General features: G+C 43.0%; 1 protein-coding gene across 1 annotated transcript in view; it reads right to left on the reverse strand.

Annotated features, from left to right (window-relative positions):
- The window catches only part of SLC35F1 (solute carrier family 35 member F1), a 385119-nt gene that overhangs the window by 21799 nt on the left and 338715 nt on the right, over positions 1-24605 (reverse strand). Inside the window, exons 4-7 of the mRNA XM_021693480.1 lie at positions 20828-20987; positions 16239-16395; positions 14068-14120; positions 6552-6706 (exon numbers count right to left, since the gene is read on the reverse strand). Of these exons, the coding sequence (XP_021549155.1) occupies positions 6552-6706; positions 14068-14120; positions 16239-16395; positions 20828-20987 (525 nt within the window). The remainder of the gene's footprint in view (positions 1-6551; positions 6707-14067; positions 14121-16238; positions 16396-20827; positions 20988-24605) is intronic.

The raw sequence follows: 24605 nt of genomic DNA on the forward strand, positions 1-24605 counted from the left end.
ATGAGGGAATCAAGGAATTCAGCTGAAAATGATGGATATAATATTTTCTAAATTTGTATGCATGAGACCCAGTTTTGCCTTTTCCAACAAGGAGTAAGAGAAAAACTCACAAAAAATTGTTAAAAGCTACACCTAGTTACAAAATCTTAAAATAAGTTAGTATCTTAAAAATGGAATGAGGCAGGGATTACTAATTCTGAGACATACATTTAATCAGAGAAACACATCAAGACTGGTCGCCATTTTACATTATCTACTCCCTTCAAAAACTCCATAAGATAGGTCTTATCACCTTGAAGTTGGGAAAGAATAAATAACTGTCCCAAAGTACTTAAAGACTAAAAAGAAGCCACACTTTAAATCTAGGCTCCTTTGACTTGGCAGGCTGTGCTCTGTCTGTCACCCCAGGCTGCTGAATTCATACTTCGTTTGTCACCCCAGGCTGCTGAATTCATACTTCACCCAAGAGACATCCAGTGGCCCTCCCGCCCCAATCCTTTTCCTCCGTGCATGACTGAGTGTTCTCTTTGCTAAAGTCACATATGAGCATGTAACCAGAATGACTTTAAAAATCAGTCGGGAAATTCAACAGAGCACAGTGTCTGTCTAGGTGGAGAACGTGTCTTCATTGACCAGATGCAGCTTCTAAAGAGCACAGCAACCTGTCCCAGCCGGCCTGGCTTGGTGCCAGTGTTCCCTCACTTGTCTTGAGTTAATTAATACTTGAGTTAATTAATACTCTTCTTGTGGTAGGTGGAATAATGGCCCCCTTCACATCCTAATCTCTGGCTCCTCTGGATACGTTACTCCATGTGGTAAAAGGGACTCTGCAGATGTGATTGAATCAAGGAGCTGGAGAGATTATCCTTGATGATCTGGGTAGGCCCCAGATTCTCCCACAGGGTCAGATTTGAAGATGCTATCCTGCTGGCTTTCCAGATAGAGGAAGGGGCTACGAGCCAAGGACAGCAGACTGCCTCTAGAAGCTGGGAAGTGCAAGGAAACAGATTCTCCTCTAGAGCCTCCAGAAGCCACACAGCTCTCCACAATTTTAGCCCAGTGAGACTTCTGACCTCCAATGCTGTAAGATAATAAATCTGTGTTGGTGTAAGTCACTAACTATGTAGTAATTTGTTTGAGCAGCCATAGGAATCGAATCCTTTCTATTTCAAAAGTGTTCTGTTTGTACAATAAATATAAGGGGATAGAGTTCATAACTGATCGAGCTTTAACCTTGAAAAGCCAACACACCATCAAATTGTAAAGCTCTCATGGAAATCCCTTCCTGGGTTTGGTTTTGGGGGATCTCTGAGGCCCAATAAAGCTAACTTCCGGGGCGCCTGGGTGGCTCAGTCGTTGAGCGTCTGCCTTTGGCTCAGGTCATGATCCCAGGGTCCTGGGATCAAGCCCCACGTCGGGCTCCCTGCTCAGTGGGAAGCCTGCTTCTCCCACTCCCACTCCCCCCTGCTTGTGTTCCCTCTCTCTCTCTCTCTCTCTGTCAAATAAATAAATAAAAATCTTTAAAAAAAAAAAAAAGCTAATTTCCTATACCTTCCATGGATTGCTATGGATTTAGTGTTCTGGATTCAATACTGTTGTCGGGTAATAAGAACAGAAATATATAACCACTTCTCAAAAGTCTTGTAAAAGAGAGTTTGTGAGAGCACTACACCATGCAGGGCGTCTAATGCAGGATCCAGTCATTTGCCTCCTTGGGACGTGGGGCTTCATTGTCCAGTCAGCACGGCAATCAGCACTCAAAAGAGGCAGAGAAGGTGCAGACAGTGGACTGATGGGTGAGGAAGGGAATGGATTTTTTTGCCAAGGGTGGAAAGTGAGAAAAAGCAAATAATCAGTGCTGGGCAGGAGAGGTTCATTTAATCATTTAGTTCTGCCTGGGTAAGCAACATCCGTGAGCAAATAGCCCTCCCCTTTCAACTTGCAGATATTTATAACCCAACCAGAAGGTTATTTAGAGTAAAGGCATCATGATTAAGTGAAGGAATAAACTATACGTGCAGACTGTAGTAAAACCAAATGAGATCTCAGAGGTCCCCGGTCAATCCTCAGTACTGAAGGGGGAGGCCCCTCCACATTGTTCCTCTCACATTCTTGTCCAGCTTCCTCCAGCGAAAAGAACTCCCAAGACAGTCAATTCCACTTTCGGATGACTAAATGCTAACAAGATTTCTTTATAGTTAGCCATAATCTTATAATCTTCGCCCTTTGGTCCTAGGTCCACATGCCTGCAGCCGCATAATAGGATCATCTAGGGAGCCTTTAGAAATCTCAAGCCCAGGCTGTACTGCAGACTGCCTAAATCAGAATCAGTGGGAGTGGGACCCAAGCATCAGTATTCTTAAAACTCTCAGGTGATTCCCATGTGCAGCCGAGGTTGAGGGTCACTGGCTTAAACTCTCTTCCCCACTACGCTCTTTACATAGTTAAAGTCACCCTCCCTGAACTGGATTTTCTCTTCCTTAGGCTGTGATTTTCACCCATCCCCTCAGAGCAGGCAATTTGAGGTAACTGGCAATCACTACTGAGCAGCCCTGGACAAGGGCATTGTTGGGGACCACCAGGGAAGACTTGGTGGCCCTGGGGTCCATGGTGGGATTTGGCCTGGTTCCTTTCATGTTTTAAAAAGTATAACCAGATTGATAAATTGGACTTCATCAAAATTAAAAACTTTTATGCTTCCAAGGAAACTAACAAGAAAATAAAAAGCAACCACCGAGTGGGAGAAAATATTTACACATCATATATCTGATAGGTGTATACCACCCAGCATATAAAGAAATATTACAATGATTAAAAAACAAATTACCAAATTAAAATGGGCAAGAAATTTAAATAGACATTTCTTCAAAGAAGACACATGAAAATATAACCACCTTTTCCCCATCCCTAAACACACACACACACACTCCATCCCCTGACATCACCATTTTTGAATTTTGTAAAATTTGCCATGATTTTTCCATTGACTAGAAACTGCTCATAATGATAAAGGTACCTTCAATAAGCATTATTTAAAAATCAATTTTCTGAGATGGCCCATCTGGCTGTAGTGGGAAACCTACAAGCCACTCAGACCCACCCTTCTCCCCAGCTCTAGAGCGCCTCCCATCTCTGGGAAGCCCAAGGCCAATTTCAGAGGCAGGCAAGCTGGATCCCAGAAAAAAAAATACTGGATTTTCTAAACAATGACTATTTGACTGCAAATTCAAGCACTGCTTGGAAGATTCTTTTAGAAAATAGGCAAAGGGAAGTTGTTTTTTGTTTAATTTTTAGATTTGAGTATTTAACCTATTTTTTTGCAGATAATAAATACCATTGTTCATCAAACAATTAAAGAACACTACAAGGCAGTGTTTATTCAAGAACTAAGAGGTGAGGAGTCAACTGTAAGTACACCGAGAGTGAAGGGAAAGAAGTAGAGCATTGTCTATATTGTAACATTGGTTACCATAAAATTAACATATATACTATAAAATTGTACCAACGTGTAACAGTACTTATCTGTATTTTCTGACTTTCTCACGATGAATATGTATTTCTAATAAAAGACAACAGACCACTCTGGAAAGCAGTCTGGCAGTTTCTTATAAAACTAAACATGTTACGACCATATGCCTGGCAATTGGACTCTTGGGTGTTTATTTCAGAGCGAAAACTGTTCATGGAAGAACCTGTACATAAATGTTCAGAGCAGCTTTATTTGTGATAGCCCCCAGTAGAGAAAACCCAGATGTCCTTCACTGAGGGAGTGGTTAAATAAATCGTGGTACATCCGTATCATTGAATAGTGCTCAGCAATAAACAGGAATGGGCCACTGACATACGAAACAATCTGTATGAATCTCTAGAGAATTATGCTGAGTGAAAAAAGTCAAACCCAAAAGGTTATATACTGTACATACCATCCTTGAAGTGACAAATTTAGAGAGACGGAGAACAGAAGTGAGGCTTTGCAGCATTACGGAGGTGGGTGAGAGGCAGGTAGGTGCGGCTATGAAAGGCAACGTGAGCCCTCATGGGGGTGAACATGCTCTGTGTGCTCATGGCCTCGGTGTTCATATCCTGACGTTGTGCTATAGTTTTGCAAGATGTTACCAATGGGGGAAACTAGGTAAAGGGCAAATGGGGATCTCCCTGTATTATTTCTTAAAACTGCATGTGAATCTATTATTATCTTGAAAGTTTAATTTAAAAAAAGACAATAGGAATCAATTTTAACTAGAGAAAATACTTATTGTGTTGAATCCATTGTTGCATTAAAGAAATCTATCTGTTAGATAGCAACACAATATATGTATATAGTGAAACATTGCTTTAAGAAATAAAAACAGCCATGACACCTCCAATTTTCAGCGAACACAGCCTCCCTTCTGATGGCATGATGAAGGATTACTACATGGCTCCCTCTTCAGCAAACTTCCTTATCCTAAGTAAGTAGTAACCCACAAAGCCTGGGAGGGGAAGATGGATGGCGGAGACTTAGAACTGACGCTCGTTCACGGGGAGATCCCCAGGTCTAACCAGAAGTCAGTGCAAGCATAAGGAGAGACACTCCAATAGGAACGGGCGCTCTTCAGGTGTCCCTCTCAGCTGTCAGTGAACATCGGCTTCACAGGGGAGCCTCGTAATAGTGCAGACTTCCCCAGACACATCCCCAGATCCCGGTTCTATGGCTCAGAGGTGTGGCCCATGGATCTGAAGGGTGAGCCAGTCCCTCTGGGGAAAGGAGCTGCCATGAGGAACGCTGAGGGCTGGACTGGATCTTGGCTGCTCGAGAAGCACCTGCGATCCTCAGTCAGAAAAGGTTCCAGTCATCTTTCCTTAGGGAGGATTCAGGAGCTCTGTCTAGTTCAGGAGCTTATCGAAACAACCACAGGAATCACTGCTGGCAATCCAAGTCACACTTGGGAACACACTAGCTGTGGATGCCTGACCGTAGAGAAGAAAAATGACGGCCACCGTGCCATACCATAAGATCAGGGCTCTGGAAAAGAGCTGCGTATGTTGCCGGGGGCTTCTCAGGGAAGCTGGTCCTCCCAGTTGTGCAGCGGGGAGCAATGGGGGAATGTGCTGTGACTTTTCTTTCTGCCCTAGTGAGGACCAGGGTGTGCTCAGGAGATAGAGATGGGACCATCTAGACAAAACCAATCAAAAACGATGTATAAAGCCTGTCCGGTCCTACACAGTTTCTTTCAGCTGTCATTTTGGCCACCACACTGGGCACAGGGCTCCTTGTAAAATAGGGACTGGCCACCTTATCCCTGTCTTCTGCCATGGCCATTTTCTCCACCTCTCGTCTTCCAGATCTGCTTCTGGTCATCTCTGCTAACCTTGTTTGTGACCTCTTTTCCACCCCTGCCGCCCTACTTTTTCTGGTTCTTGGCTATGACTTTGGCTTATCCAGTCATATTTCCGATTATTCACTTCTGCTGCTTTGCCTCGGGTCATCTCAAGTACACACTCCCTCTAGCTCCGCACTTCTCAGGGAACCTCCAACCCAGTTTGACCTGGTTGAAGATGCCCTGCCCACCGACAGGCACCATCAGCTGGCCACACCCGTGGGCTGGTGGTGTTAACTGTAACATCACTGATGAAGCCCTTGGCTAGAAGTGGTTGGAATAGTATCTCTTTCTTCTGCCTCTCTTCTTTCCCTGTCCTAGCTTGGTCTTATCTGGTTTGGATATTTCATACTCGTCCTTTTTCACCCTGGTCATAGTCCCCGCTGACCCCTATCTTATAGGACTAGTTACGGAATGGGAAATGGGTCTCTTCTCCTATACCAATCCTAATCAATTGTTAATGTCTGAAGTCAGTGCGGTGTTTACAAGATGGCATCTGACTTCAGTGAGCCGTAACGGATGAGTCCTGCCTGCCGTGGGTGAGCGTGTGGGTCGTCTTGCATTTGAAGAGACTGCTATCTTTAGACCGAACACTTCCTTCTTTTCCTTGGGCTGATATCTGAACTGTAAATGCTTCACAAGTTCTCTGCATTCATTTACTCCAAGCCCTAATCTTTCGGTGAAGAAACAGTATTTCGAGTGCATTAGCATTTCCCATTCATGCCTGCTATGAAAATATCTGCAAAACAGAAATTGCAGGCACTGGATCTTTACTCCAATGAGAATGTACCCTGCGAGTGCCTTTGGTAGAATCCATTTTGTGGTTCTAGTTTGGGAATTGTACAAATCTTCCTAGCTTTAGGTTGGAAAAAGAGTAAGCTTCTGGGGTGAATGGTATCAGAAAAAACTGTCTCCCACCATCCAAAAGCCCTTCCCTTATCTTTTTCCCTTTCAAGGGCCTGTAGTTACTGGTCTCTTGTGACAAAATGTTGCCTCTGTGTTCCAGTGGAAATGTGAATACCCAGATCCCGGGGCCGCGGGGGGTGGGAGGGGGGGACGGCCGGGGTGAGCACACAGAATTGCACTCCCACTTGTCTACACAAAAGGGGCATTCTACTGCAGGGCATTTCCATTATATGTGATATTTCCCACCAAGTATTATCTTCACAGAGGAGCACTGACTCAACTTACCTTGTAGTGGAAGAGAAACAGTCCGCAGAACAGGCTGTACAAATCTGCTGTGAGCAGGGAGAGGTTGACCGAAGTGGCGCTGGTTTTCTTTATGACGACTGGCATAAAGCTGTAGAGACCAAACATGCAGGCGCTAAAGCCAACATAGAGCAGTCCTGAGGGGAAAGGAAAGAGAAGTGACTGACAGCCTTCTCCGGGGCCTCTGAGTACCCCCAGTGCGTGGGAGAAGGGGGCCGGCGCGCACCGTTTACCTCGCGCACAGGAGTTTTTCTTCACTCTGCTAAGGGATTTTATTAGGGTAATAGACAGCTAAAACATAAAATAAAAAGTAAAAATCTTCATGTGGAAAATGAACTTTCTGCTTCGCACCACATAGCTGATATTTTGCTTTTTCTGGGAAGGAGTGCCTCTTAGTGGCTAGAGTCCGAATACGGGATCAAGGCTTCTTAATTCTATTTCTAGTGGTGCTGTACTCTACTTTTACTATCTATGTCTTTTAAAGCATTTTTTTAAATCTCTTTTTTGTTTGCAAAATGGGAACAAAACTACTGGGTTCCACGTATTGCTCACAGTGATGAATAACTACATAGTCCTCAGGATGGAAGGGCTAACATATCACAGAGATGTGGACTAAGTCAGAATTGGAATCCTAACTGGGTGGCCTTGGGCAGACCACTTCATTCTCCAAGCACAAGACGACCTGTGAATTTCTTCCAGATTTGTGCATCCTGCTCAGTCCTACACCCCAACAAACAGAGTCCTACTTCCTCATCACCTTCCCTAGCATACTGCGGGTTCTCACACGTAGGCTCTGCTGTTTTAGAAGTCGTTAGGTAAATGTTTCATAGACCATCAGAGAACTAAGTGTCGTAAAACAGAAAGATTTTTAAAAAAGTCCTTAAAATGTTATATGCTCAGCCTCTCATCCTCTAAAATTCTCTCTCAATATAACTAGATCTACGATTGCTAGTACTAATTCCATAAGTACATAATTTTGCTGGGTCCCAAGCAGGAGTTTATGGCTAAATGCAGAATTTGGTTTACCTTTTACTAGGTCGAGATACAATACAAATGTACAAAAATAATGCTCATTCTCTACCTTGACAAAATAAAGCAAAGAATAAGCATAAGTAATATAATGCAGTGGATCTTTGGGCATTTTAATATAATAAAAGCATCCAACCTTTCCAAAGGAATCCTTGAGTAAATGTGTCCGGTGTGGGCTATGGGATGATTGCTTCTTCTGAATCCTGTGAATTGGGGAGGATTTGGTAGGTACTGGACACCTAGTCCTTTGACTATGAATACTAGTGATTCCTCCGAAGAGAAATTTGGTTTTCCTATATGAAAAGTATATAAGGGCATAAATCACCATCCTATACACTTCTGATTCTCAGTTTAAGGAAAGCCACGTCAAATCTATATGAAAAGATTATTCTGAACATTAAGTAAGAACTCAGTACAACAGCCCCCTCTAGTGTGGTGGAAATGCCCTAAGAGGAAACTGGAAGAACCACTTCCCTTGCTCTGTCAAGTACAAGTCCTCTTGCGGATATTCTGCCATAGTAATATCAGATAGCTTCTGACTCCATCACAAGTTCTAATTCCCTAAAAACAGTCAATTCTCCTGTAATTGGGTTTCATGCTACTTATAATTCATTTTCTTTTTAACCAAGTTACTAAAAGTGCAATACTAAATAATTTATGATCAATGCAGGAAAAGACATAAAATTAATTCAGTATTCCTTTAAAAAATCTGGGATTTAAAAGACGAAGAACAAGCTATATCCTTAAATTAATCTACTAAAACTCCACTAAAAATCAAACTTGGTCAGAATATAGTCCAGGCACCAGAGCCTTTTTTTTTTTTAATTGCATCACTGATTTAGATTAAATATGATTGAGTTCGAAAGCTCCAGAATCCTACCCTTCCATCACCTTACCTGGCACACTGTAGACTCTCACATGTGGGATCTGACGTTTTATATTCACTCAATTATTCAACCACGTATTCCCTGAGGACCTACTCTACCCTCAACTAGCAAAGCAATGGAAAACAGAATAGAGGAGAACCTTAGGGTTGCTTTAATGCTAAGACGGGGAAAAGAATGTTCGTTTTAGGGAATGGCAGGGGGCTTGCTTCATTAAGGGTGACTAGCTAATGCTTCTTTGTGCAAGCGGCATTTCCTCTGAATGCTGAAGGACTGAAAGGAGATGGTCAGGGAGGAGCCAGGGCAAGAACATTTTAGGCAAGGAGATCTGCAAATGAAAAACCCTGATGACAGGGCCTCATGTGTTCCTGGAGCTGCCAGGGGCCAGGACATCTGTGCAGAATGAACAGAATGGGGCAGTGGGAAGGGATGAGGGTGGAAAATTAGGCAGAGGATGGATTATGCAGGGCTGTGTAGGTCTAGGAAGGAAATCAACATCTTGTTCTAGTTGTAAGAGGAAGCCATTGAGGAGCTGGTGGCCGGTGGCTAACACCGGACCCACATCCTTACACGAGGACTCTGGCTGCTATGCCAAGAAGGGATGGCAGGGGCACCTGGGTGGCTCAGATGGTTAAGCATCTGCCTTTGGCTCAGGTCATGATCCCAGGGTCCTGGGATCGAGTCCCACATCAGGCTCCCTGATCCTTGGGAGCCTGCTTCTCCCTCTGCCTCTCTCTCTCTCTCTGTCTCTCATGAATAAATAAATAAAATCTTAAAAAAAAAAAGAAGGGATGGCAGACCAGCGAGAAGGGCAATGTCCTAGTCCAGGCAAGAGAGGCTTGTGGCTCTGCTTGGGATGGCAGTGGAGATGGAGGAGAGTGGCTGGGTCTGGGGGCACTCAGCAAGCCCTGATGATAGACTGGAGAAAAGGGCCAGCAACGATACCCATGGGTTCTCATGAGTTTCTGGTTAGTTTAGAAACTGGATGAATTACAGCGCCATTTACTGAGATTCAGAGAACGGAGAAAGGACAGGTTTTCAGGGGAAATAAAAAGCTCTGTGTTGCACATGTTAGTTTTAGACGCTCACGCATCACCCAAGAGGATCTGTCCAGTGAGGAGCTGGATATATAATTAACGGGCTCAGAGAAGCGGTGACCGTCTGACTGGTGAGCCACAGAGAGGAGAGAACTAGATCCACCACAGAGTTTCGCTCTACTCATCAGGAGACGTCAGGGTGCTTCAAGCTTAAACACTCTAAGCCTATTTTTAAAAACTGCAGGAATTAAATTTAGGGGGACAGGGATGGAATATCTGCGCCATCACAGTTCACCGCTTTGCTAGGTCAACCAATGTTTTTGCGTGGGAACATCCTGTTTTTCGAGCAGAGCGTAGTCAGCCACATGAACTCATGATCACACTGAAATGGGGAGGCAGTGTTGGTGCAATTTGCTGATGTGCTGTTCGGAGGTGGACATGAGCTAGTTCGTGGATGTTCGCAATAAATCTGAAGACTCAATGGGCTCTCCATGCAGGGTTTTCAGTCAAACAATCCATGTGATCAAACAAATGAACTGAGTAAGTTTTTGACTGACAGCTATATAATGGCTGCAAGAACTACCTTTATAGACAAGGTATGTGTGTAGCCATTTCTTCTTTGCAATGCTTTCTCTCTCACAAAAGACAGCATTTGGTAGCTGTTGTCTTCATGCACTAAAGAGATTTAAGTTAAAGAAGTGAGAAAGAATACTATCAGTTCATATCGATTGTGTGCTCGCTATGTGCCATGGACTTTAGATGCATTAACTAATATCTACAACCATAGAACACCATAACTATTGTTACCCTTTTTATACAGGGAAGGAAACAGGCTAATAGAGTGTATCAGTTAAGAAATAGTCCATACCACAGGTTCAATAGAGGATATTTAATATGGGGCACAAGTCACAAAGGTGCTTGAGCGGGGGATAAGGGGAAAAGGGATGATGAGGCACCCCAGAGATTAGCAATAGCAGGAAGTTATTCACACTCCTGGAACTAGAGAGAGCCAGGGAGGAGGCCATGTTCCCACGGGTCCGAAGGGGAAAGCCCAGCAAAGGTACAATCAATCACTCAGAGGGCACGCAACCATTTCTAGAGACCTGACCCCGAACAGGGAGAAACAGGGAGACACACCCTGGTTTTCTTTCTTCCTCCCACCCTCCAGTCTCCTACTGCCTCCCATTGGCCAAATCTAGTTGGAAGCCCCTTAACAGGACAGCCTGGAAAGTATAGTTTGCATGAGTCAGCCTCTGAAATGTAGAGCGGAGGAAGGGTAAGAAACAGATAGATCTGTGAATAAACAGGAAAAACCAGCATACAGAGGTTGAGTAACTTGCCCTCAGGACACAGGCTGCCAGACTTTAAATTCTGAGCACATACCACCAATCTATATTGCTTAATTATTATGAAGAGAAGCAGGGCTTTGATGGAGCAGCCGATGTGATTCTAATGAGCATCTCATTTTATATATAATATATATATGACAAATACATGATGTATGACTTATGATATACATTTAGATATGATAGATATGATATACACGTGTGTCCGTGTACGCTGAATATGTTTTATCTCATCCCTTTGTGATCCCACTGATGCTCTTTCACTTTCCTTTGAATATACTAGATTTTTAAAACATTATTTTTAATTCTTAAAGATGGCTTCTTAGCCCATATGCATCAGGCTAAGTCGGCCAAGGGCCTGAGGTGGGCGGGGCTTGTTCAGAGAGAGCACATCCGTACCCATCCCCGCCCCCCCACAGGCAGCCGTGCGCCTCCTTGGTGACCTCACCTCCCCAGGCCTCTGATTCAGCCTTGGGAAAAAGGGTGCGTTCTTAATTATACTTAAGGTCCTTCCTGCTCTGTCGTCCCATTACTCCATCTGCGGGGAAAGGTCAAATCTCTTATTTTGGCCTCCAGGAGAAAACCCAAACCAAAATGAGCATCCCCCACAAGGGCCGAGAAGAGCCCCCTGCATACCACAACCCTGTGCTTGATGGTCCACAGCTCACTTTTTCTTTCCTTTGAGTTTGGCTCTCACATCAGTTTGTATTTGTTCACACGTCCTTTAACACAATATGGTAAATGGGATAAAGGCAATGTTGAAGCCATTAATTAGATTTCTGATGGTGATTTGAACACACCTGCTCCACAGGACATTTGAGCTCTGTTAGGTTGTACATTTTACTCGAATTTAACGATTACATAACCAGACCCAGGCTCTCTGTTGGGTAGGGTAAAACAAAGAAATGAAGCACACAAAAATAAAGGTGGTCTTCTTGCTTTGAATTACTCTCTAGATCTTGCAAGTGTTATAGGAAAATAATGGGATCTGTTTTAAAAAATGCCTTCCAAGTGCGGAATAAATACATTTATTATCCCACTTGCTCCGTAGAAAAAAAATCTTTTTACTTTGATAAAATGTCAATCACATGAGCTGTCCAAGAGACCGTGTGAGGGGGACTGCTGATGTGGAGAAAGGGGAGGCAGAGAAACGCTTTGACAGATGGTGGGAGATGAAGAGTCTTAGATTTGGGTCTCTTAACTAAGACGCTGTGAGCTTTCCACCAGACACAGCGATCGGAGCTCGGCGCTCTTGGGTGACTTCCCAAGGAGTGCAGGGATGCTGGAGAGGATGCTGACTCCCACCTGATATCTCCTTGCCTCTCGGTCCCCAGAAAGAAAGAGCACCGTCAAGGCTAGACCTCCCGCTATTGCCCCACCACTTCCCTGTTGTCTGTATTTTGAAAGATGAGAGAGGGCAGAACAGGCCCCATCCCCTTTGCTTGCCATTCACTCATTCACTCACTTAGTAAACGTTTATTCACTGAGTGTTATCTGCCCAGAACTGAGCTAAACGATGACACTGTGTAGTTGGTCGGGATGAGGTAACGAGGACAGAGGTAGCCCTCGTGTAAAAAATCTTAAACCTAACCCTATCGACGCTTTGGAAAGAAAAGGATGAATATCTGGCTTCCTCTCTTGCCCATTTCAGCCTCATTTCCAACCGGGAATTAAACTGATGGCTCTATAATGTATTCCTTTTATACCACCTTCCATCAGCTTGGACTACAGGGGACGGACAGTTTAATGACAACAGGGGAGTTAAGAGTAAAACTACCTTTTGACGCCACATTTAATTAACACTGAATTAGAATAGAACCTCGGTGGACATGCACATGACATCTGTATCATTAGCGGACAAATTATTTTCGATCATTGCTGTGACTATTACTATGAATGAATTTATACCACTGTGGGTGAAGTGTTACCAAGTATGGGTCACATTTTGTTTCCTGGCTCCGAGAGTCCCAAAGGCAAAGGCATCTGTACCTGCAGCTGGTTTCCTTTCCCGGCTGCCCCTCCACTCCACCCCGCACCCCCTCCTCTGGTGATTTTCATTTAATGGTAACATTCTATAGCAAAACTCAAAAGAAAATAAATGGCAGGATTCTGTGACAGACACAAGAGCTGGTCAGCCCTTGAAGTCACTTGCGATAACCCCCAGGGAGAGCCATGCCCGATTCTGTAGCTGGCTGGGTGCCTTCAGAGGGGATTATGTCAGCAGCAAGCTGGCCTTGGATGCTTCCAGGTCGGGGGTAGGTAAAGGGGTGCCGGGAAGCTTACGTCATTGCTGTCCTTGCTGGTGGAAGCAGAATTTGACTGAAGCCGTCAATCTCATCAAAACTCACATAAGCTGGAGGTGGCTCCAGCAGCCAGCTTCACTGTGGGCGATCTGGCTTCGCCTCGCACCCACATTCACAGTGCGAGCATTTTCCAAGCACCCTTATAAGCCAAGCCCTGTGCTCACTGCTGGCCCCCATGCGTCTTGGTATATAGACACTGAAGGGATATCTGGGCAGAAGGTTTTAAATGCTATTTCCTTTTAGGGCTTGCGTGTGATCATTATAGCAATCACCCAGGATCTTAAATCCTTGTCCTTTTTTTTTTTTTTTTAAGAGAAAAGTGATTTTTGAAACAGGTGGAATCTGAGATACCCTGGATGACTATTAACTAGCTCGAAGCGTGTCTGGTATTTTCCACCAAGTCCACTTGGAGATCAATTAACCATTTCTTATGCGTGAAGTCCTCCCTTCTGAAAAGGTTTTTGTGGGCTCAAAACGCCCATTACATTGTTTTCTTCTATGTCTTTTTGTTCATTTTTTCCCCCTTTACTAAAGTGCCACTTTTTAATGATCACATTGGTTTTGTGTTTCTTGGCTAGGGAAAATTGCTGTCATTTAGGTCCCACCACTGCCTCTGGGCATTTTTTCTTTCTGGTTGGTCTTTAACCTAATAACATACTTCTGTGTCTACACTAATGGCATCTTGATGATGATAATGGGCAGAAGCTCAAGTAGGAAACATTATGAATCACACAGTTTAGTCTCTCACTGTGTACAGGAATTCCTAAAATGACAAGGGATTTCATTTTCCTTTGTCCTCTGCGTTCTGAATCCTTTCATGGTTCGTGCCCCATGCCCACACGTATCACTCTTCAAACATATCCCTAAAAACAGCATTTTTAGGTGAGCAAACTCCTTACCTATTTGCCAATCCCAGGGCACCTTTAACAGCTCCTTGTGCTCCATTATGGCTCTGCAAATTCAAAGAAAGTGGACCTGATGAGCAAGATTATAATGCGTCCTACTTCTTTTTTTTTCTTCTTTTTTCATTCACCAGATTTATACAAGTCACGAAACAACCAGCCGCATTGCAAAGATAACCTTGGGCCAGGGACAGGGAAGTCTACTCTGGCAGCCTGAGGTTTCCCCCGAAGGTGTGGCCAGCAGAGGTGAGGATGTGTCAGGGGCGTGGTGGCGCTCCAACCTTCCACTGGCCTTTTCCCCAAAGAGTCAGCCTGCGGCCTTGATTTCTTCTTGCTTAGATGCGTTCTGAAAAGCCAATGGTGAGGTATGGAAAATTTCTGTGCTTGCAGGTTTAACCAGGTTTGTTGTTGTAGGTTTTTTGGTTTTTTTTTTTTTTAAGTCAGTTTTCTGATTGAGGATTCTCTAGGGCAGTGATTCTCAAACCCTACGGTACAAAAAAGCCATCTGGAAAGCCTGTTGAAACCGTTTCTCGTGCCCTATCCCATGGTTCAGCAGATCTGGATGGGGCCCATAGATGTGCATCTCTGGCAAGTTCTCCTGCGGTGCCAGGTGCTGCTGGCCAGAGAAACATGGTTTGAGAACCACGGCTCTAAGAGGACCCGGAGGGGAAACTGGCCCTGCTCCACCAGAAATATGTTGGTAGCAGCGTACCCTCAATGCATCCCATTTGCCATACACAGCCACGGGCCACTTCCATTATTTTGACAGCAGTGGCGCTGAGGGGCTCCGTTAGCTCGAATGGACTGTAACTGAAGCAAATGAGTACTGGATATCTGATGATGTTTTTTGGATTCAGGAATAATAATCCATAAAATGAGCCATCTATCTACAAAATGTTGGTCATGAATAGTTGAACCATGCAATTTCTTTCCCTCTCACAAAGCTGAAGCACCAAATTTAGGAGCTTTAAAGTGCCATCCCACTTTCAAAATGAATCAAAAATAAATCCTTTTCAAAGTCTTTCCCCATCTTCGTGCCTCGTTTGCTATGGAGGTTTTCCCCTGTATCTCGGGATACCAAAATTTGGAGGATTCTTGGAAACAGCCTACTGGCAAAACATGTTTAAGGTGGGGCGCCTGGGTGGCTCAGTCGTTAAGTGTCTGCCTTTGGCTCAGGTCATGATCCCAGGGTCCTGGGATCGAGCCCCGCATCAGGTTCCCTGCTCATCAGGGAGTCTGCTTCTCCCTCTGCCCCTCACCCCGCTCTCATGCTCTCTCTCTCTCTCAAATAAATAAAATCTTAAAAAAAAAAAACCATGTTTAAGGTGATGCCAAAATATCTTCCATAAATAATTTCAGATACTGAACCAAAACAATTACAAAGCACCTGCCTTGCAGAAAGGGATTTGGTGAAATTAGAATTACTTGCTTTGTAGAAAAGAATTTGGTGAAATTAGACTGGGGACCGTACCATCATTCTTCACCCCTTACATGAAACTAAAACATATGGTCTTTATTGATGGAAAAGTATGCTTTGTCTGACACTTATTCTCACTACAATTCTGAGGCACTAGTCAGTGATGACTTATATGCTCCAATGCAGGATTATTGCAAAATTGGTGTTTTGGACTTTCTGATGCTTGGTGAATGTCTGTGTTTCATCTTCATCTGTTTAAGGAAAAGAGGGACACCAAACTTCTAATTGATGAATTTGAAATATGGTTCCTTCAGGCAAATCCATGGGCAATAAAAGAGTAAACTTAGGAAAGGACCAACTTAAACTATAAGTTTTCTAGTAGGAGTTGTCACTAGTAAACAGGTGTCCCTTTTCAAAAGCGCATCAAATCATGGCATTTACACTTTGTTATTCTACTTCTCTAAGTAAAACCACTGGCTGGCTTAGGAGAATCAATGTACTTCTACTGTTTTCTTGTAAATTGTGTTCAAAGTCCACTAGGTGGTTTTCTAATCATTGATAATAAACTTCTTTAGTTTTGAAGAAATTTACTAAGAAAGATATTGAGTTTTCAGGTTTCATGGAGTAGGTTAGTGAAAGGTTTCCAGCCTTGATTTTTATAAAATAAAGAGACCCACTGTACCTTAATGAAAATAATTAGAATAAGCCCCAAGAGTCTCTACTGTCTGAATTTCTTATTATTTTTACTCACAATTGAATTCCACTGAAAAAAGCCCCGAAGAGTCCAATCATCCCCAGAAATTCCACTCGACTCAGGGTTCGGATGATGTATTCTTCCCAGACGTTGGAGATCCCGTATAACGTGGCTCCTCCTAAGACCAGAAGGTCCCCTACCAGCTTATTTTCTCCTAGGAACCAAAAACACAAATGCAGCTTCATTAAAATTTTCTTAATGAGAATCTGGCACCAGCAAATTGACCTTCCTTTGTCTATTCTATTCTGATGTTTTTACAGAAGTCCAGTAATTTGCCAACCGGAGATCCAGTCAAATGTGTTTACCTGCACTCCGGATATGTTCTGGTATAAAAAGGCTGCCTGTGTCTGCCCAACCAGAAGTCTTCCTTTACCCAAAAAAGGGACCAGTTGCTTCTAGGTTGCATCATCTCTACAAAGCCCCGTGTCTTCTGTCTATATATATATCTAGGAATATATGCTAATCCATGTACTTGTTCTATCTGCTGTGGGCTGCTTTCCAACAGTTTAAGAAGGCATGGTGTAGAACAAACAGAATCAGTCTGAATTTCCACCCTCTGCTCTACAGGGAGAGAAGCTATAACAGAAGCAGTCGAGACTCTTTATCTTGACTATGGGCAAAATGTGTCCTTGCTTAGAAAATGAGAGTGAAAGGGATTATGGGTTGAACCTTTCAACTCCCCTAAAGTAAGTAATGTAAGAGTGAAAATATAGGCAATTCACTATTACATTAATATTTCCTTTTATTTTCATAAAAATATCTATTTGTTTTAAAATCAGTTTTGGCTGGTTTGGGTTTGTCCAATTTTTAATAAGTGCTGCACCCAGCTATTTCCTATAATTAGGCAAATTCCACTCTAGGAAGTGTGAAGCCAGGGAGGGAGAGTGGAAGTTAGCAGCCCATGCGGGCTTGTACCCAAGTAGTCTCCCGCTCTGTCCTGTACAGCTCAGCACATGGGAGCGTGGCAGGCATGCAGCTCTGGGGCACGGGAGAGGCCAAATGGGAAGGGTGCTCTCTCCAGCATGATTCTAGGGCAAGGGCTCACACCTTAGAGTGGACTTGGATTCCCAGATTGGCTGGAACAATCTAAAACCATAGAACCAGAGTCTCAGCGTTCATTTGGGAACACTGAGCTTTCTCTGGGAGATGACTTCACATAAAAGAATCTGGGCTGGGCTTGGGGAAAGACCTCTCATTCATGCCTCTGTGGTCACCTTGGGAGAGTCTATATTTACAGGTTCCTCTTGAACAATGCGGGGGTTAGGGGTGCTGACCCCCATGCAGCCAAAAATCTGCATATAAATTTTGACTCCCCAAAGACTTAACTACTAATAGCCTACTGCTGACCAGAAGTCTTACCAATAATATAACCAATTAACACATATTTTGTATGTTATATGTATTATACACTGTATTCTTACAATAAAGTAAGCTAGAGAAAAGAAAATGTTAAGAAAATCAAGAGGATGAGAAAATACATTTACAGTACCGTACTGTATTTATTTAAAAAAAAATCCATGTATAAGTGGGCCCGTGCATTCCAAAAGCATGCTGTTCAAGGGCTTGCACACGCCTCTGATCTCCCTTAGCCTTGATTTTTTCAGCTGCAAAAGTGAGAATGAGAGAACTTTCTTTGCATAGTTAGGAGGATTAAATGAGATAATGCACGGGAAAGTGCTTGGCACCAAAAAAATGGCCACTCTTTTTTTTTTATTGTGTTTAATTAAAATGTTCCTCCTTGAAAATGTTTTCTCTTCCTTGAAATAACTATAAAATTATGTCTAATAATAAGAAAAAATGTTGTTATAGGTATCTAACATCTTTAATAAATGAACTATAAGGTGCAATAAATGTATCTTAGTAGAAAAACGATATTGTGGAGAGCAAGAAATCGGTTTTATAATAAGGAGCTGTTTCAACTGAGTTTTATCTTAGTCTTAGGGCTCTCTACCCTTCCCCTCCCACTTCGTACAGCACAGTCCACAGGCTCTGAGGTAGAGCCTCCCGGGCCACGGACTGCGGATGATTTCTCTCCACTTCTGTCTGCGGTGGGCAAAGCTAACGGCAAAGTTTCATCAGAAGCGCAACTCCTGATACGGACATTTCGTATCTGGAGAGCCTACTGCCACCTGTGACGTTTCCTTTAGCAAGGCTTAAATCAAAATGAGGAAGAAACATTCTAGCAAGAATTAGAGCAATTACTTTAATTATAATGAAGTTAGAGTAACTTTGAACAGACCATTACCATTGTGCTTGAGGAAAGAATTTTCAAAATCCCAAGCTAAGGTGAACCGTGGACTAAGCACTATAAAAAGGATCAAGTCAGACAGTCTCTTTTCCTATGAAAAGCTCTTGATTGGGTGATGACAATTTATATTGAGTTGAATGCCTGACTGAAGTTTTGGTGAGTGACTGAAGTATTTTAGAAAAGTTCTGTCCCTGGCTAAGTAATAATTCTACCGTAAAGGTGAAAACAAATAGAATATTTTGCATAATGATGCATGCCAATTTTAAGATTATATTGTCCTTAAAACCAGAGTGGGTTTTTTTTCTTTTTTCAAACATTTTATATGGCAGCTTAAATTGCTGCGTAATTTACCTTGCTTAATTTATTTTGTAAAATAAGCCCTTGCATCCTATATTTGGTTGCCTTTAGAACATCATACCATGTCCTTGGGCACCATTACTCTCACACGGAAGATACTCCATGATGATAAATTTTAACTGTTAACACAAAGACTTCATATGTCACAAAAAGGATGGTGCTGTGAGTCTTAAACAGATAAAATCCACTCTAGTATGTTTGAGCTTCTCTGTATTGTTTTTAAAAATTACTACTTTTGGAAGACCCTCAAATGGACTTACTTTCTTTTCTTTAATAGTATTACTCCTCTCCTAACAGTGCATTTGAAATCAAGAAAACATTTCTTCCCCCCAGAAGTAGTGAATACAGTCTAGTGAAATCAATTCAATTCAGCTTAACATTCTGGGCTTAAACATTCAGATTATCAGGGCAATTGTCTTCCTTGACTAGGAAATGCAAGGTGACGGCTGGTGGTGAATGGCTAAGGCTCAGCAAAGCAGAATTTTCATAAAGAAGGGCACATGCTTCTGCTTAGTATATGTTCACATCCTTCAAGTAAAGCTGAGAAAGTGTAATTAAATTATGACTTTAGAACCACTAGCCACATTGTATGAGACAAAAAAACTATCTGATTGGTCCAAAGAGATTATCCATATCAGGATCACTATGGGTATACAGTGTAAAACTGGCCCTTTCATATGACATCTATTGATATCTCATGGAACCAGTGTTTCATAGAAGAGAATTTGGGAGAAGCTGGAGTGTGTATTTTTAGTCTATCTGTTGAGGTAGGATTGATTATGTTCTGTAGGCAGTGGGTTTGTGAGGGCCGAGGCTGTCTCTCTTTTGCTCCGTGTTGTATCTTTAGCTCCCAGAGATGTGGGAGAGGGAAGGAAACCTGCCCCAGAGTTCAAGAGCCTTGGGTTCTATTCTAGACCCTGCTCTTGTAGCTCTGTGACCTTGGGAACTCACTTGGCTTCCCTGTATCTTAGTGTTCTTGTGGGTCACATGTAAAGTTGCTGAACAAGGTCTGTTTCAGCTACGATGTTCTACGATGCAACTTAGAAAGATAAATTGTATTTATTTCAGGTACTTCATACAACCTAGTCTCATTATGACAAATGTCCCAATTTTGACTATCATCTAATTCCCTAGAAGGAAGGTCAAGTCCAAGAACTATAGAAATGGGAATATTTTCTATCCCATTCTTTATATTAAAAAAGGAGGTCATTTTTTTCTGTTCTCCAAAACCCCTATGTAGCATAAGAATTTTTGTACATTTTCAAGAACAGCAAGGCTTAAAAAAGGATCCTCTGGAAACCATCCTGAGTCAGGGATCCCCATCAGATTCACAGCAATTTGATGAGTAAATCTTGCAGGTCTACAAGCTGTGATTGATAACCATAAATCCTTCCCAGCAAAAAAATAAACAAAACAAAACAAAACAAAAACCATGCACAAGGAGACTAAACTTAGCTCCCCCCCCATAAAAATATTAAGTGTTCCCAATCTAGTCTTCAAACTTCAAATATCCACTCTTAGCTTATACACCAACCTCCACCCAGTGGTCTGAAAGCTCAGTCTTTCTCTGACTTGAGAAAGAGTTGGAGGGGGAGGGGGAGGCGTGGGGAAGGCCCCTGCGGTTTAGAAGAGGACCACTGACTGACACCATGTCTAACCAGCTGGTTTGGGCCAGGCAGCAATGGCCTCCAAAATATCTTCCGAATGGGTCCTAACCCCTAGTTTTAAACACCATCTGAATGTTTCTGAATACATGTAGATAGGGCAGAAAATTTGTATTTTGCCTCCTTCATTCACTCAAGAAACATGGATTAAGCACCTCCCATGTGCCACTGTTCAAGGTGTTGAGGAACAAACATGAGTAAGACACAGACACCTGGAAGACCACGTTCCTTGTTTCTACCCCACCATGAACATGTCCGTGTCTTGCCTTGGCCTCACGCATACAGGCACATAATGTGGTGAACACCTAGGGACTCACCTGCTCCCTGATGTCTTCCCACGAGGACATCCGCTCCTGCCATGCAGCCCATTCCCAGGATGCAGACCACGATGCCGAGGAAATGTACAGCTTTGTACCGGATCAGCAGGAAGAACCAGGAGAGCAAAATCACCACTGGGATCACAAAGCAGTCCAAGAGCTATAGGGAAGGAGGGAGGTAGGCAACAACAGGAAGTTCAGGGGGAAGCTTCCCATGTAATAAAAAAAAAATAACAGCCCTATAGAGAAGGTATTTCCCTTGAACCTGAGTGTCTGTGTAGACCCAGAACTGATTCCGTTAAACAGACTGAAACAAGCACAAACTAACTTTACTTAAACATCTTCCAAGCTTTGAGGGAAAAGGCAAAAGGCCAATGGATAAGACAGGCTGGTGGTGAAGGGTCTCCTGCCCCGAATGGATTGGGGCAGCTCTCCCTCCCATCCTTCTCAGTGCCCAAACTCCCCCAGAACACCTCACATGAGAGGAGAATACGCTGAGCCATTTTAGATGGTTCCTCTATTTTAGGAGTAAATCTGGGGATGGGAGGTGAGGAGGCAGAGGTCTTACCATGTTTTATAAATTATTATCATTTAGACAAAAGTTGAACTTAATTTCTCCCAGATAACTGTCTCCTTACTATTTGTAAATATATTTGCTCTAAATATAAAAACAAATATGACTCTCAAGTTTACAATACTTTCAAAATTACTGTTGTAATAAAGAGTAAAGAGAGAGAGAGGGAAGAATAAAGAGTATAGAAAAAAAAAAAACAACCCTTGATTTCACTTCTTACATATTTTATGCTAATCCTGAGATTCCATCTGACATGGAAGCCCCAGGAGTTGGTAGAGAGTTGGCCCCAATCATGTAGCAAGTCAACGTGGTGAAGTGAGGATCCCCTTGTGCCTGGAGTCAGAAGATTTGAATTTGAGTACCAGATCCTTACTTACAGCAGTGTGACCTTAGGCAAATCACTAACTCAGGAAGCCTCAATTTCAATACGAATGCTAGTATAATGAAGATAATAACTCACTGACTTCCTCCAACGTTCACTGAGAAGCTTAGACATAATACATGAGAAAACATTTTATAAATTACAAGGGTCTCAATGCTGGTCTATAACCGTGCTTCCAAACACATGTTCTGGGCCCCACAGAGCAAGCTGTTCCTACTACACCCTAGTAAGACACAGGGACCTTTGGATACTCCCCGTGAGGCAGGGTCTCCACTAGACACACTATGTCCCACAGGACTTCAGACTCCATGTACTGAATGAGAAACTGGTGATCCTGTCCCACTGCCCCGTACCACTCCTCTGCTAGAATCCTAAACAAGTGGCTTCACCACCCAGAAGTCAGATGCAGGGCAGTGATCCCTGTACTCTCCCACCCTTACTGCCTATATCCTGTCGGTCACCAAGTTCTGACAATTCCATCTTCTAAACATCTCAAATCCATTCATGACAGCCTCTCCCATTTTTGCCACCTGGACTAAACTGGCATCCTATCCTACATGGAATAAGCCTTTCTTTCCTGCCCTAGGGTCTTCAATCATGCATCCCCCTCCCTCTGGAGTGCCCCACCTGAATTCCTGACCTCCTGCCTCCTTTTCCTTCAGGCCTGCACTTATATACTGGCTTCTCAAGGAAGCCTCTTGGGTTCCCAGGCTACGTCAGGTCCATCGATGCTTTCCTTGTGTCCTGTGTCCTTTACAGCGTTAACTGCAACAACATGTAATGAGTACAGAATTACTGGCACAATGTCTGACATCCCCATGTGTCCAGAGGTCTATGAGAGCAGGACTACATTCTCAGTACCCACACCCTGCTGTGTTCATGAGAAGTATCCCAATGATAGTGATTGAAAAAGTACATACAGGATTTTTAATGATCAGTAACATCTAAGATTCATTAAAGGATGAAAAATGTTTGTATATTTGCAAAGCATGCCTGGCCATCAGCTTGACTTTTGGCACCGTAAACAGCACTCAGAATCCCCTCTATCCCAAAAGTTTTTTTCGATCTGGCAGACTCTCACTCTTCTCTTGCCTTGGTCTCCTTTGCAACACAAGCAATCAGAATTGTAAGCTTTCCCTGCGGGGTGCTGTGATGAAGGGCCATGGGAATGCTGAGTAACAGCGTGATGGCTGGAGTCTGAGTCCAGAGGTCTCAGCACTCCCGGAGGGACTATGTATTAGGGTGGCGGCTGCTAGGATTGCAGGATAGCACTGGGTTACTCACTGCACAGTTAATTAGCAAGTTAATGATCCTACTTGATATGGTAAAACGCTCTAAGGCAGTTAGTACAACTGGCTTCAGTGCCATTTAAGTATATTAGGAAATTTGAGTTTGCCAGTGAAAATTATTCACTGGACAAAAAACAGTTGGTGTTTTGTTTTAAAAATTAGAAATGACTGAATCAACAGTTGAAATATTTAGCTACATGCTCCACAATTTGGATTTCATTGTCCAACTGGAAGCCTTCGGTCAGTGGAGCTGAAGGCTTCTATTCCTGAATTATTAAAGGCAAACCAGGCCAACATTCAAACTTTGGGGAGGACTGAGTGAGCCTTTTTGGTTCTCAATGTCTTTAGAAACCCCAAAGCACTGGATGAGTCCTGGGATCTATTCCTTTAATGGGTTGAACTGAAAAATCCTTACTTGTACATGTCACGTGGTCCTATGGATGGGGAAGACCTTTAAAAGGAAGGGGAAAAGATAAAGAAGGATACAATTCAAGCCAGGGTTTCTGGAATATTCAGCTAGGGAAGCTTGGTGCACAGCATACAGTAGGGGATCAATAAGGGTGGTTGAATGAATTAATGAATAGACAGATACTTGACTTGGTATCATGACTGTAAGAAGGGACATTCGGGCTATTTCAGGCTGCTGGGGGCATTTTGGATGGGGCAGTGTATTATGCAGGATTGCCCCATGCTCTCTGCAGGGCATTTAGCATCACTGGACACTGGCCACTAAAAAAAAAAAAAATGCTCATATACATTTACAACTGCCCCTCAGTTTAGAAGCAACTAGAATCCCCCCACTGCCTTTATTTAAAAGCTGGGGACTCAGAAGTTTCAAGAGATGGAGTGATATGCTTAAGGTCACTCAAACTGTTGGTATCAGTGGGACTTCTGTCATTTTTTTTTTTAAATATTTTAATGAAGGTCAATGACAGGAATTGCCACAGGTAGAGGTCTCATCACTGGATCTGTGACTACAGAAGAAAATAAACATTTGGGAATGTCTCTTAGTAAACAGGCTATTACTTTTTAGTGATTTTTGGCTCCAGCCTTTTCCCTGTGGTCATATAGCATGAAACATACTGACAAAATAATTTTCCAATAGTTTTCTGGTGGCTTAACTCCTTAGCAAAGTGGTTGTTGGAGTAATAGAGAAGTGTGATAACAGATGCCCACAACTGGGACTGTTAAAAAAAGACAAAGAACAAAAACCCTTCTAATTCAGTCATTAATAATCTTTAGTAGATTTACCTTTCTTTTTTTTTTTTTAAAGATTCTATTTATTTATTTGACAGAGAGATAGAGAGCACAAGTAGGCAGAGAAGCAGGCAGAGGGAGAGGGAGAAGCAGGCTCCGAGCCTGATGCAGGACTGGATCCCAGGACCCTGGGATCATGACCTGAGCCAAAGGCAGCCGCTTAATCGACTGAGCCACCCAGGTGCCCAGTGGATTTACCTTTCTTTGCATACATCTCTATATCCAAAAAGAGATGATAAAATACCAACACCAAAAAATAAACAAATGAATACTATT

This window comes from Neomonachus schauinslandi, chromosome 8 (genome assembly GCF_002201575.2).
Source record: "Neomonachus schauinslandi chromosome 8, ASM220157v2, whole genome shotgun sequence".
NCBI classification, from domain to species: Eukaryota; Metazoa; Chordata; class Mammalia; order Carnivora; family Phocidae; genus Neomonachus; species Neomonachus schauinslandi.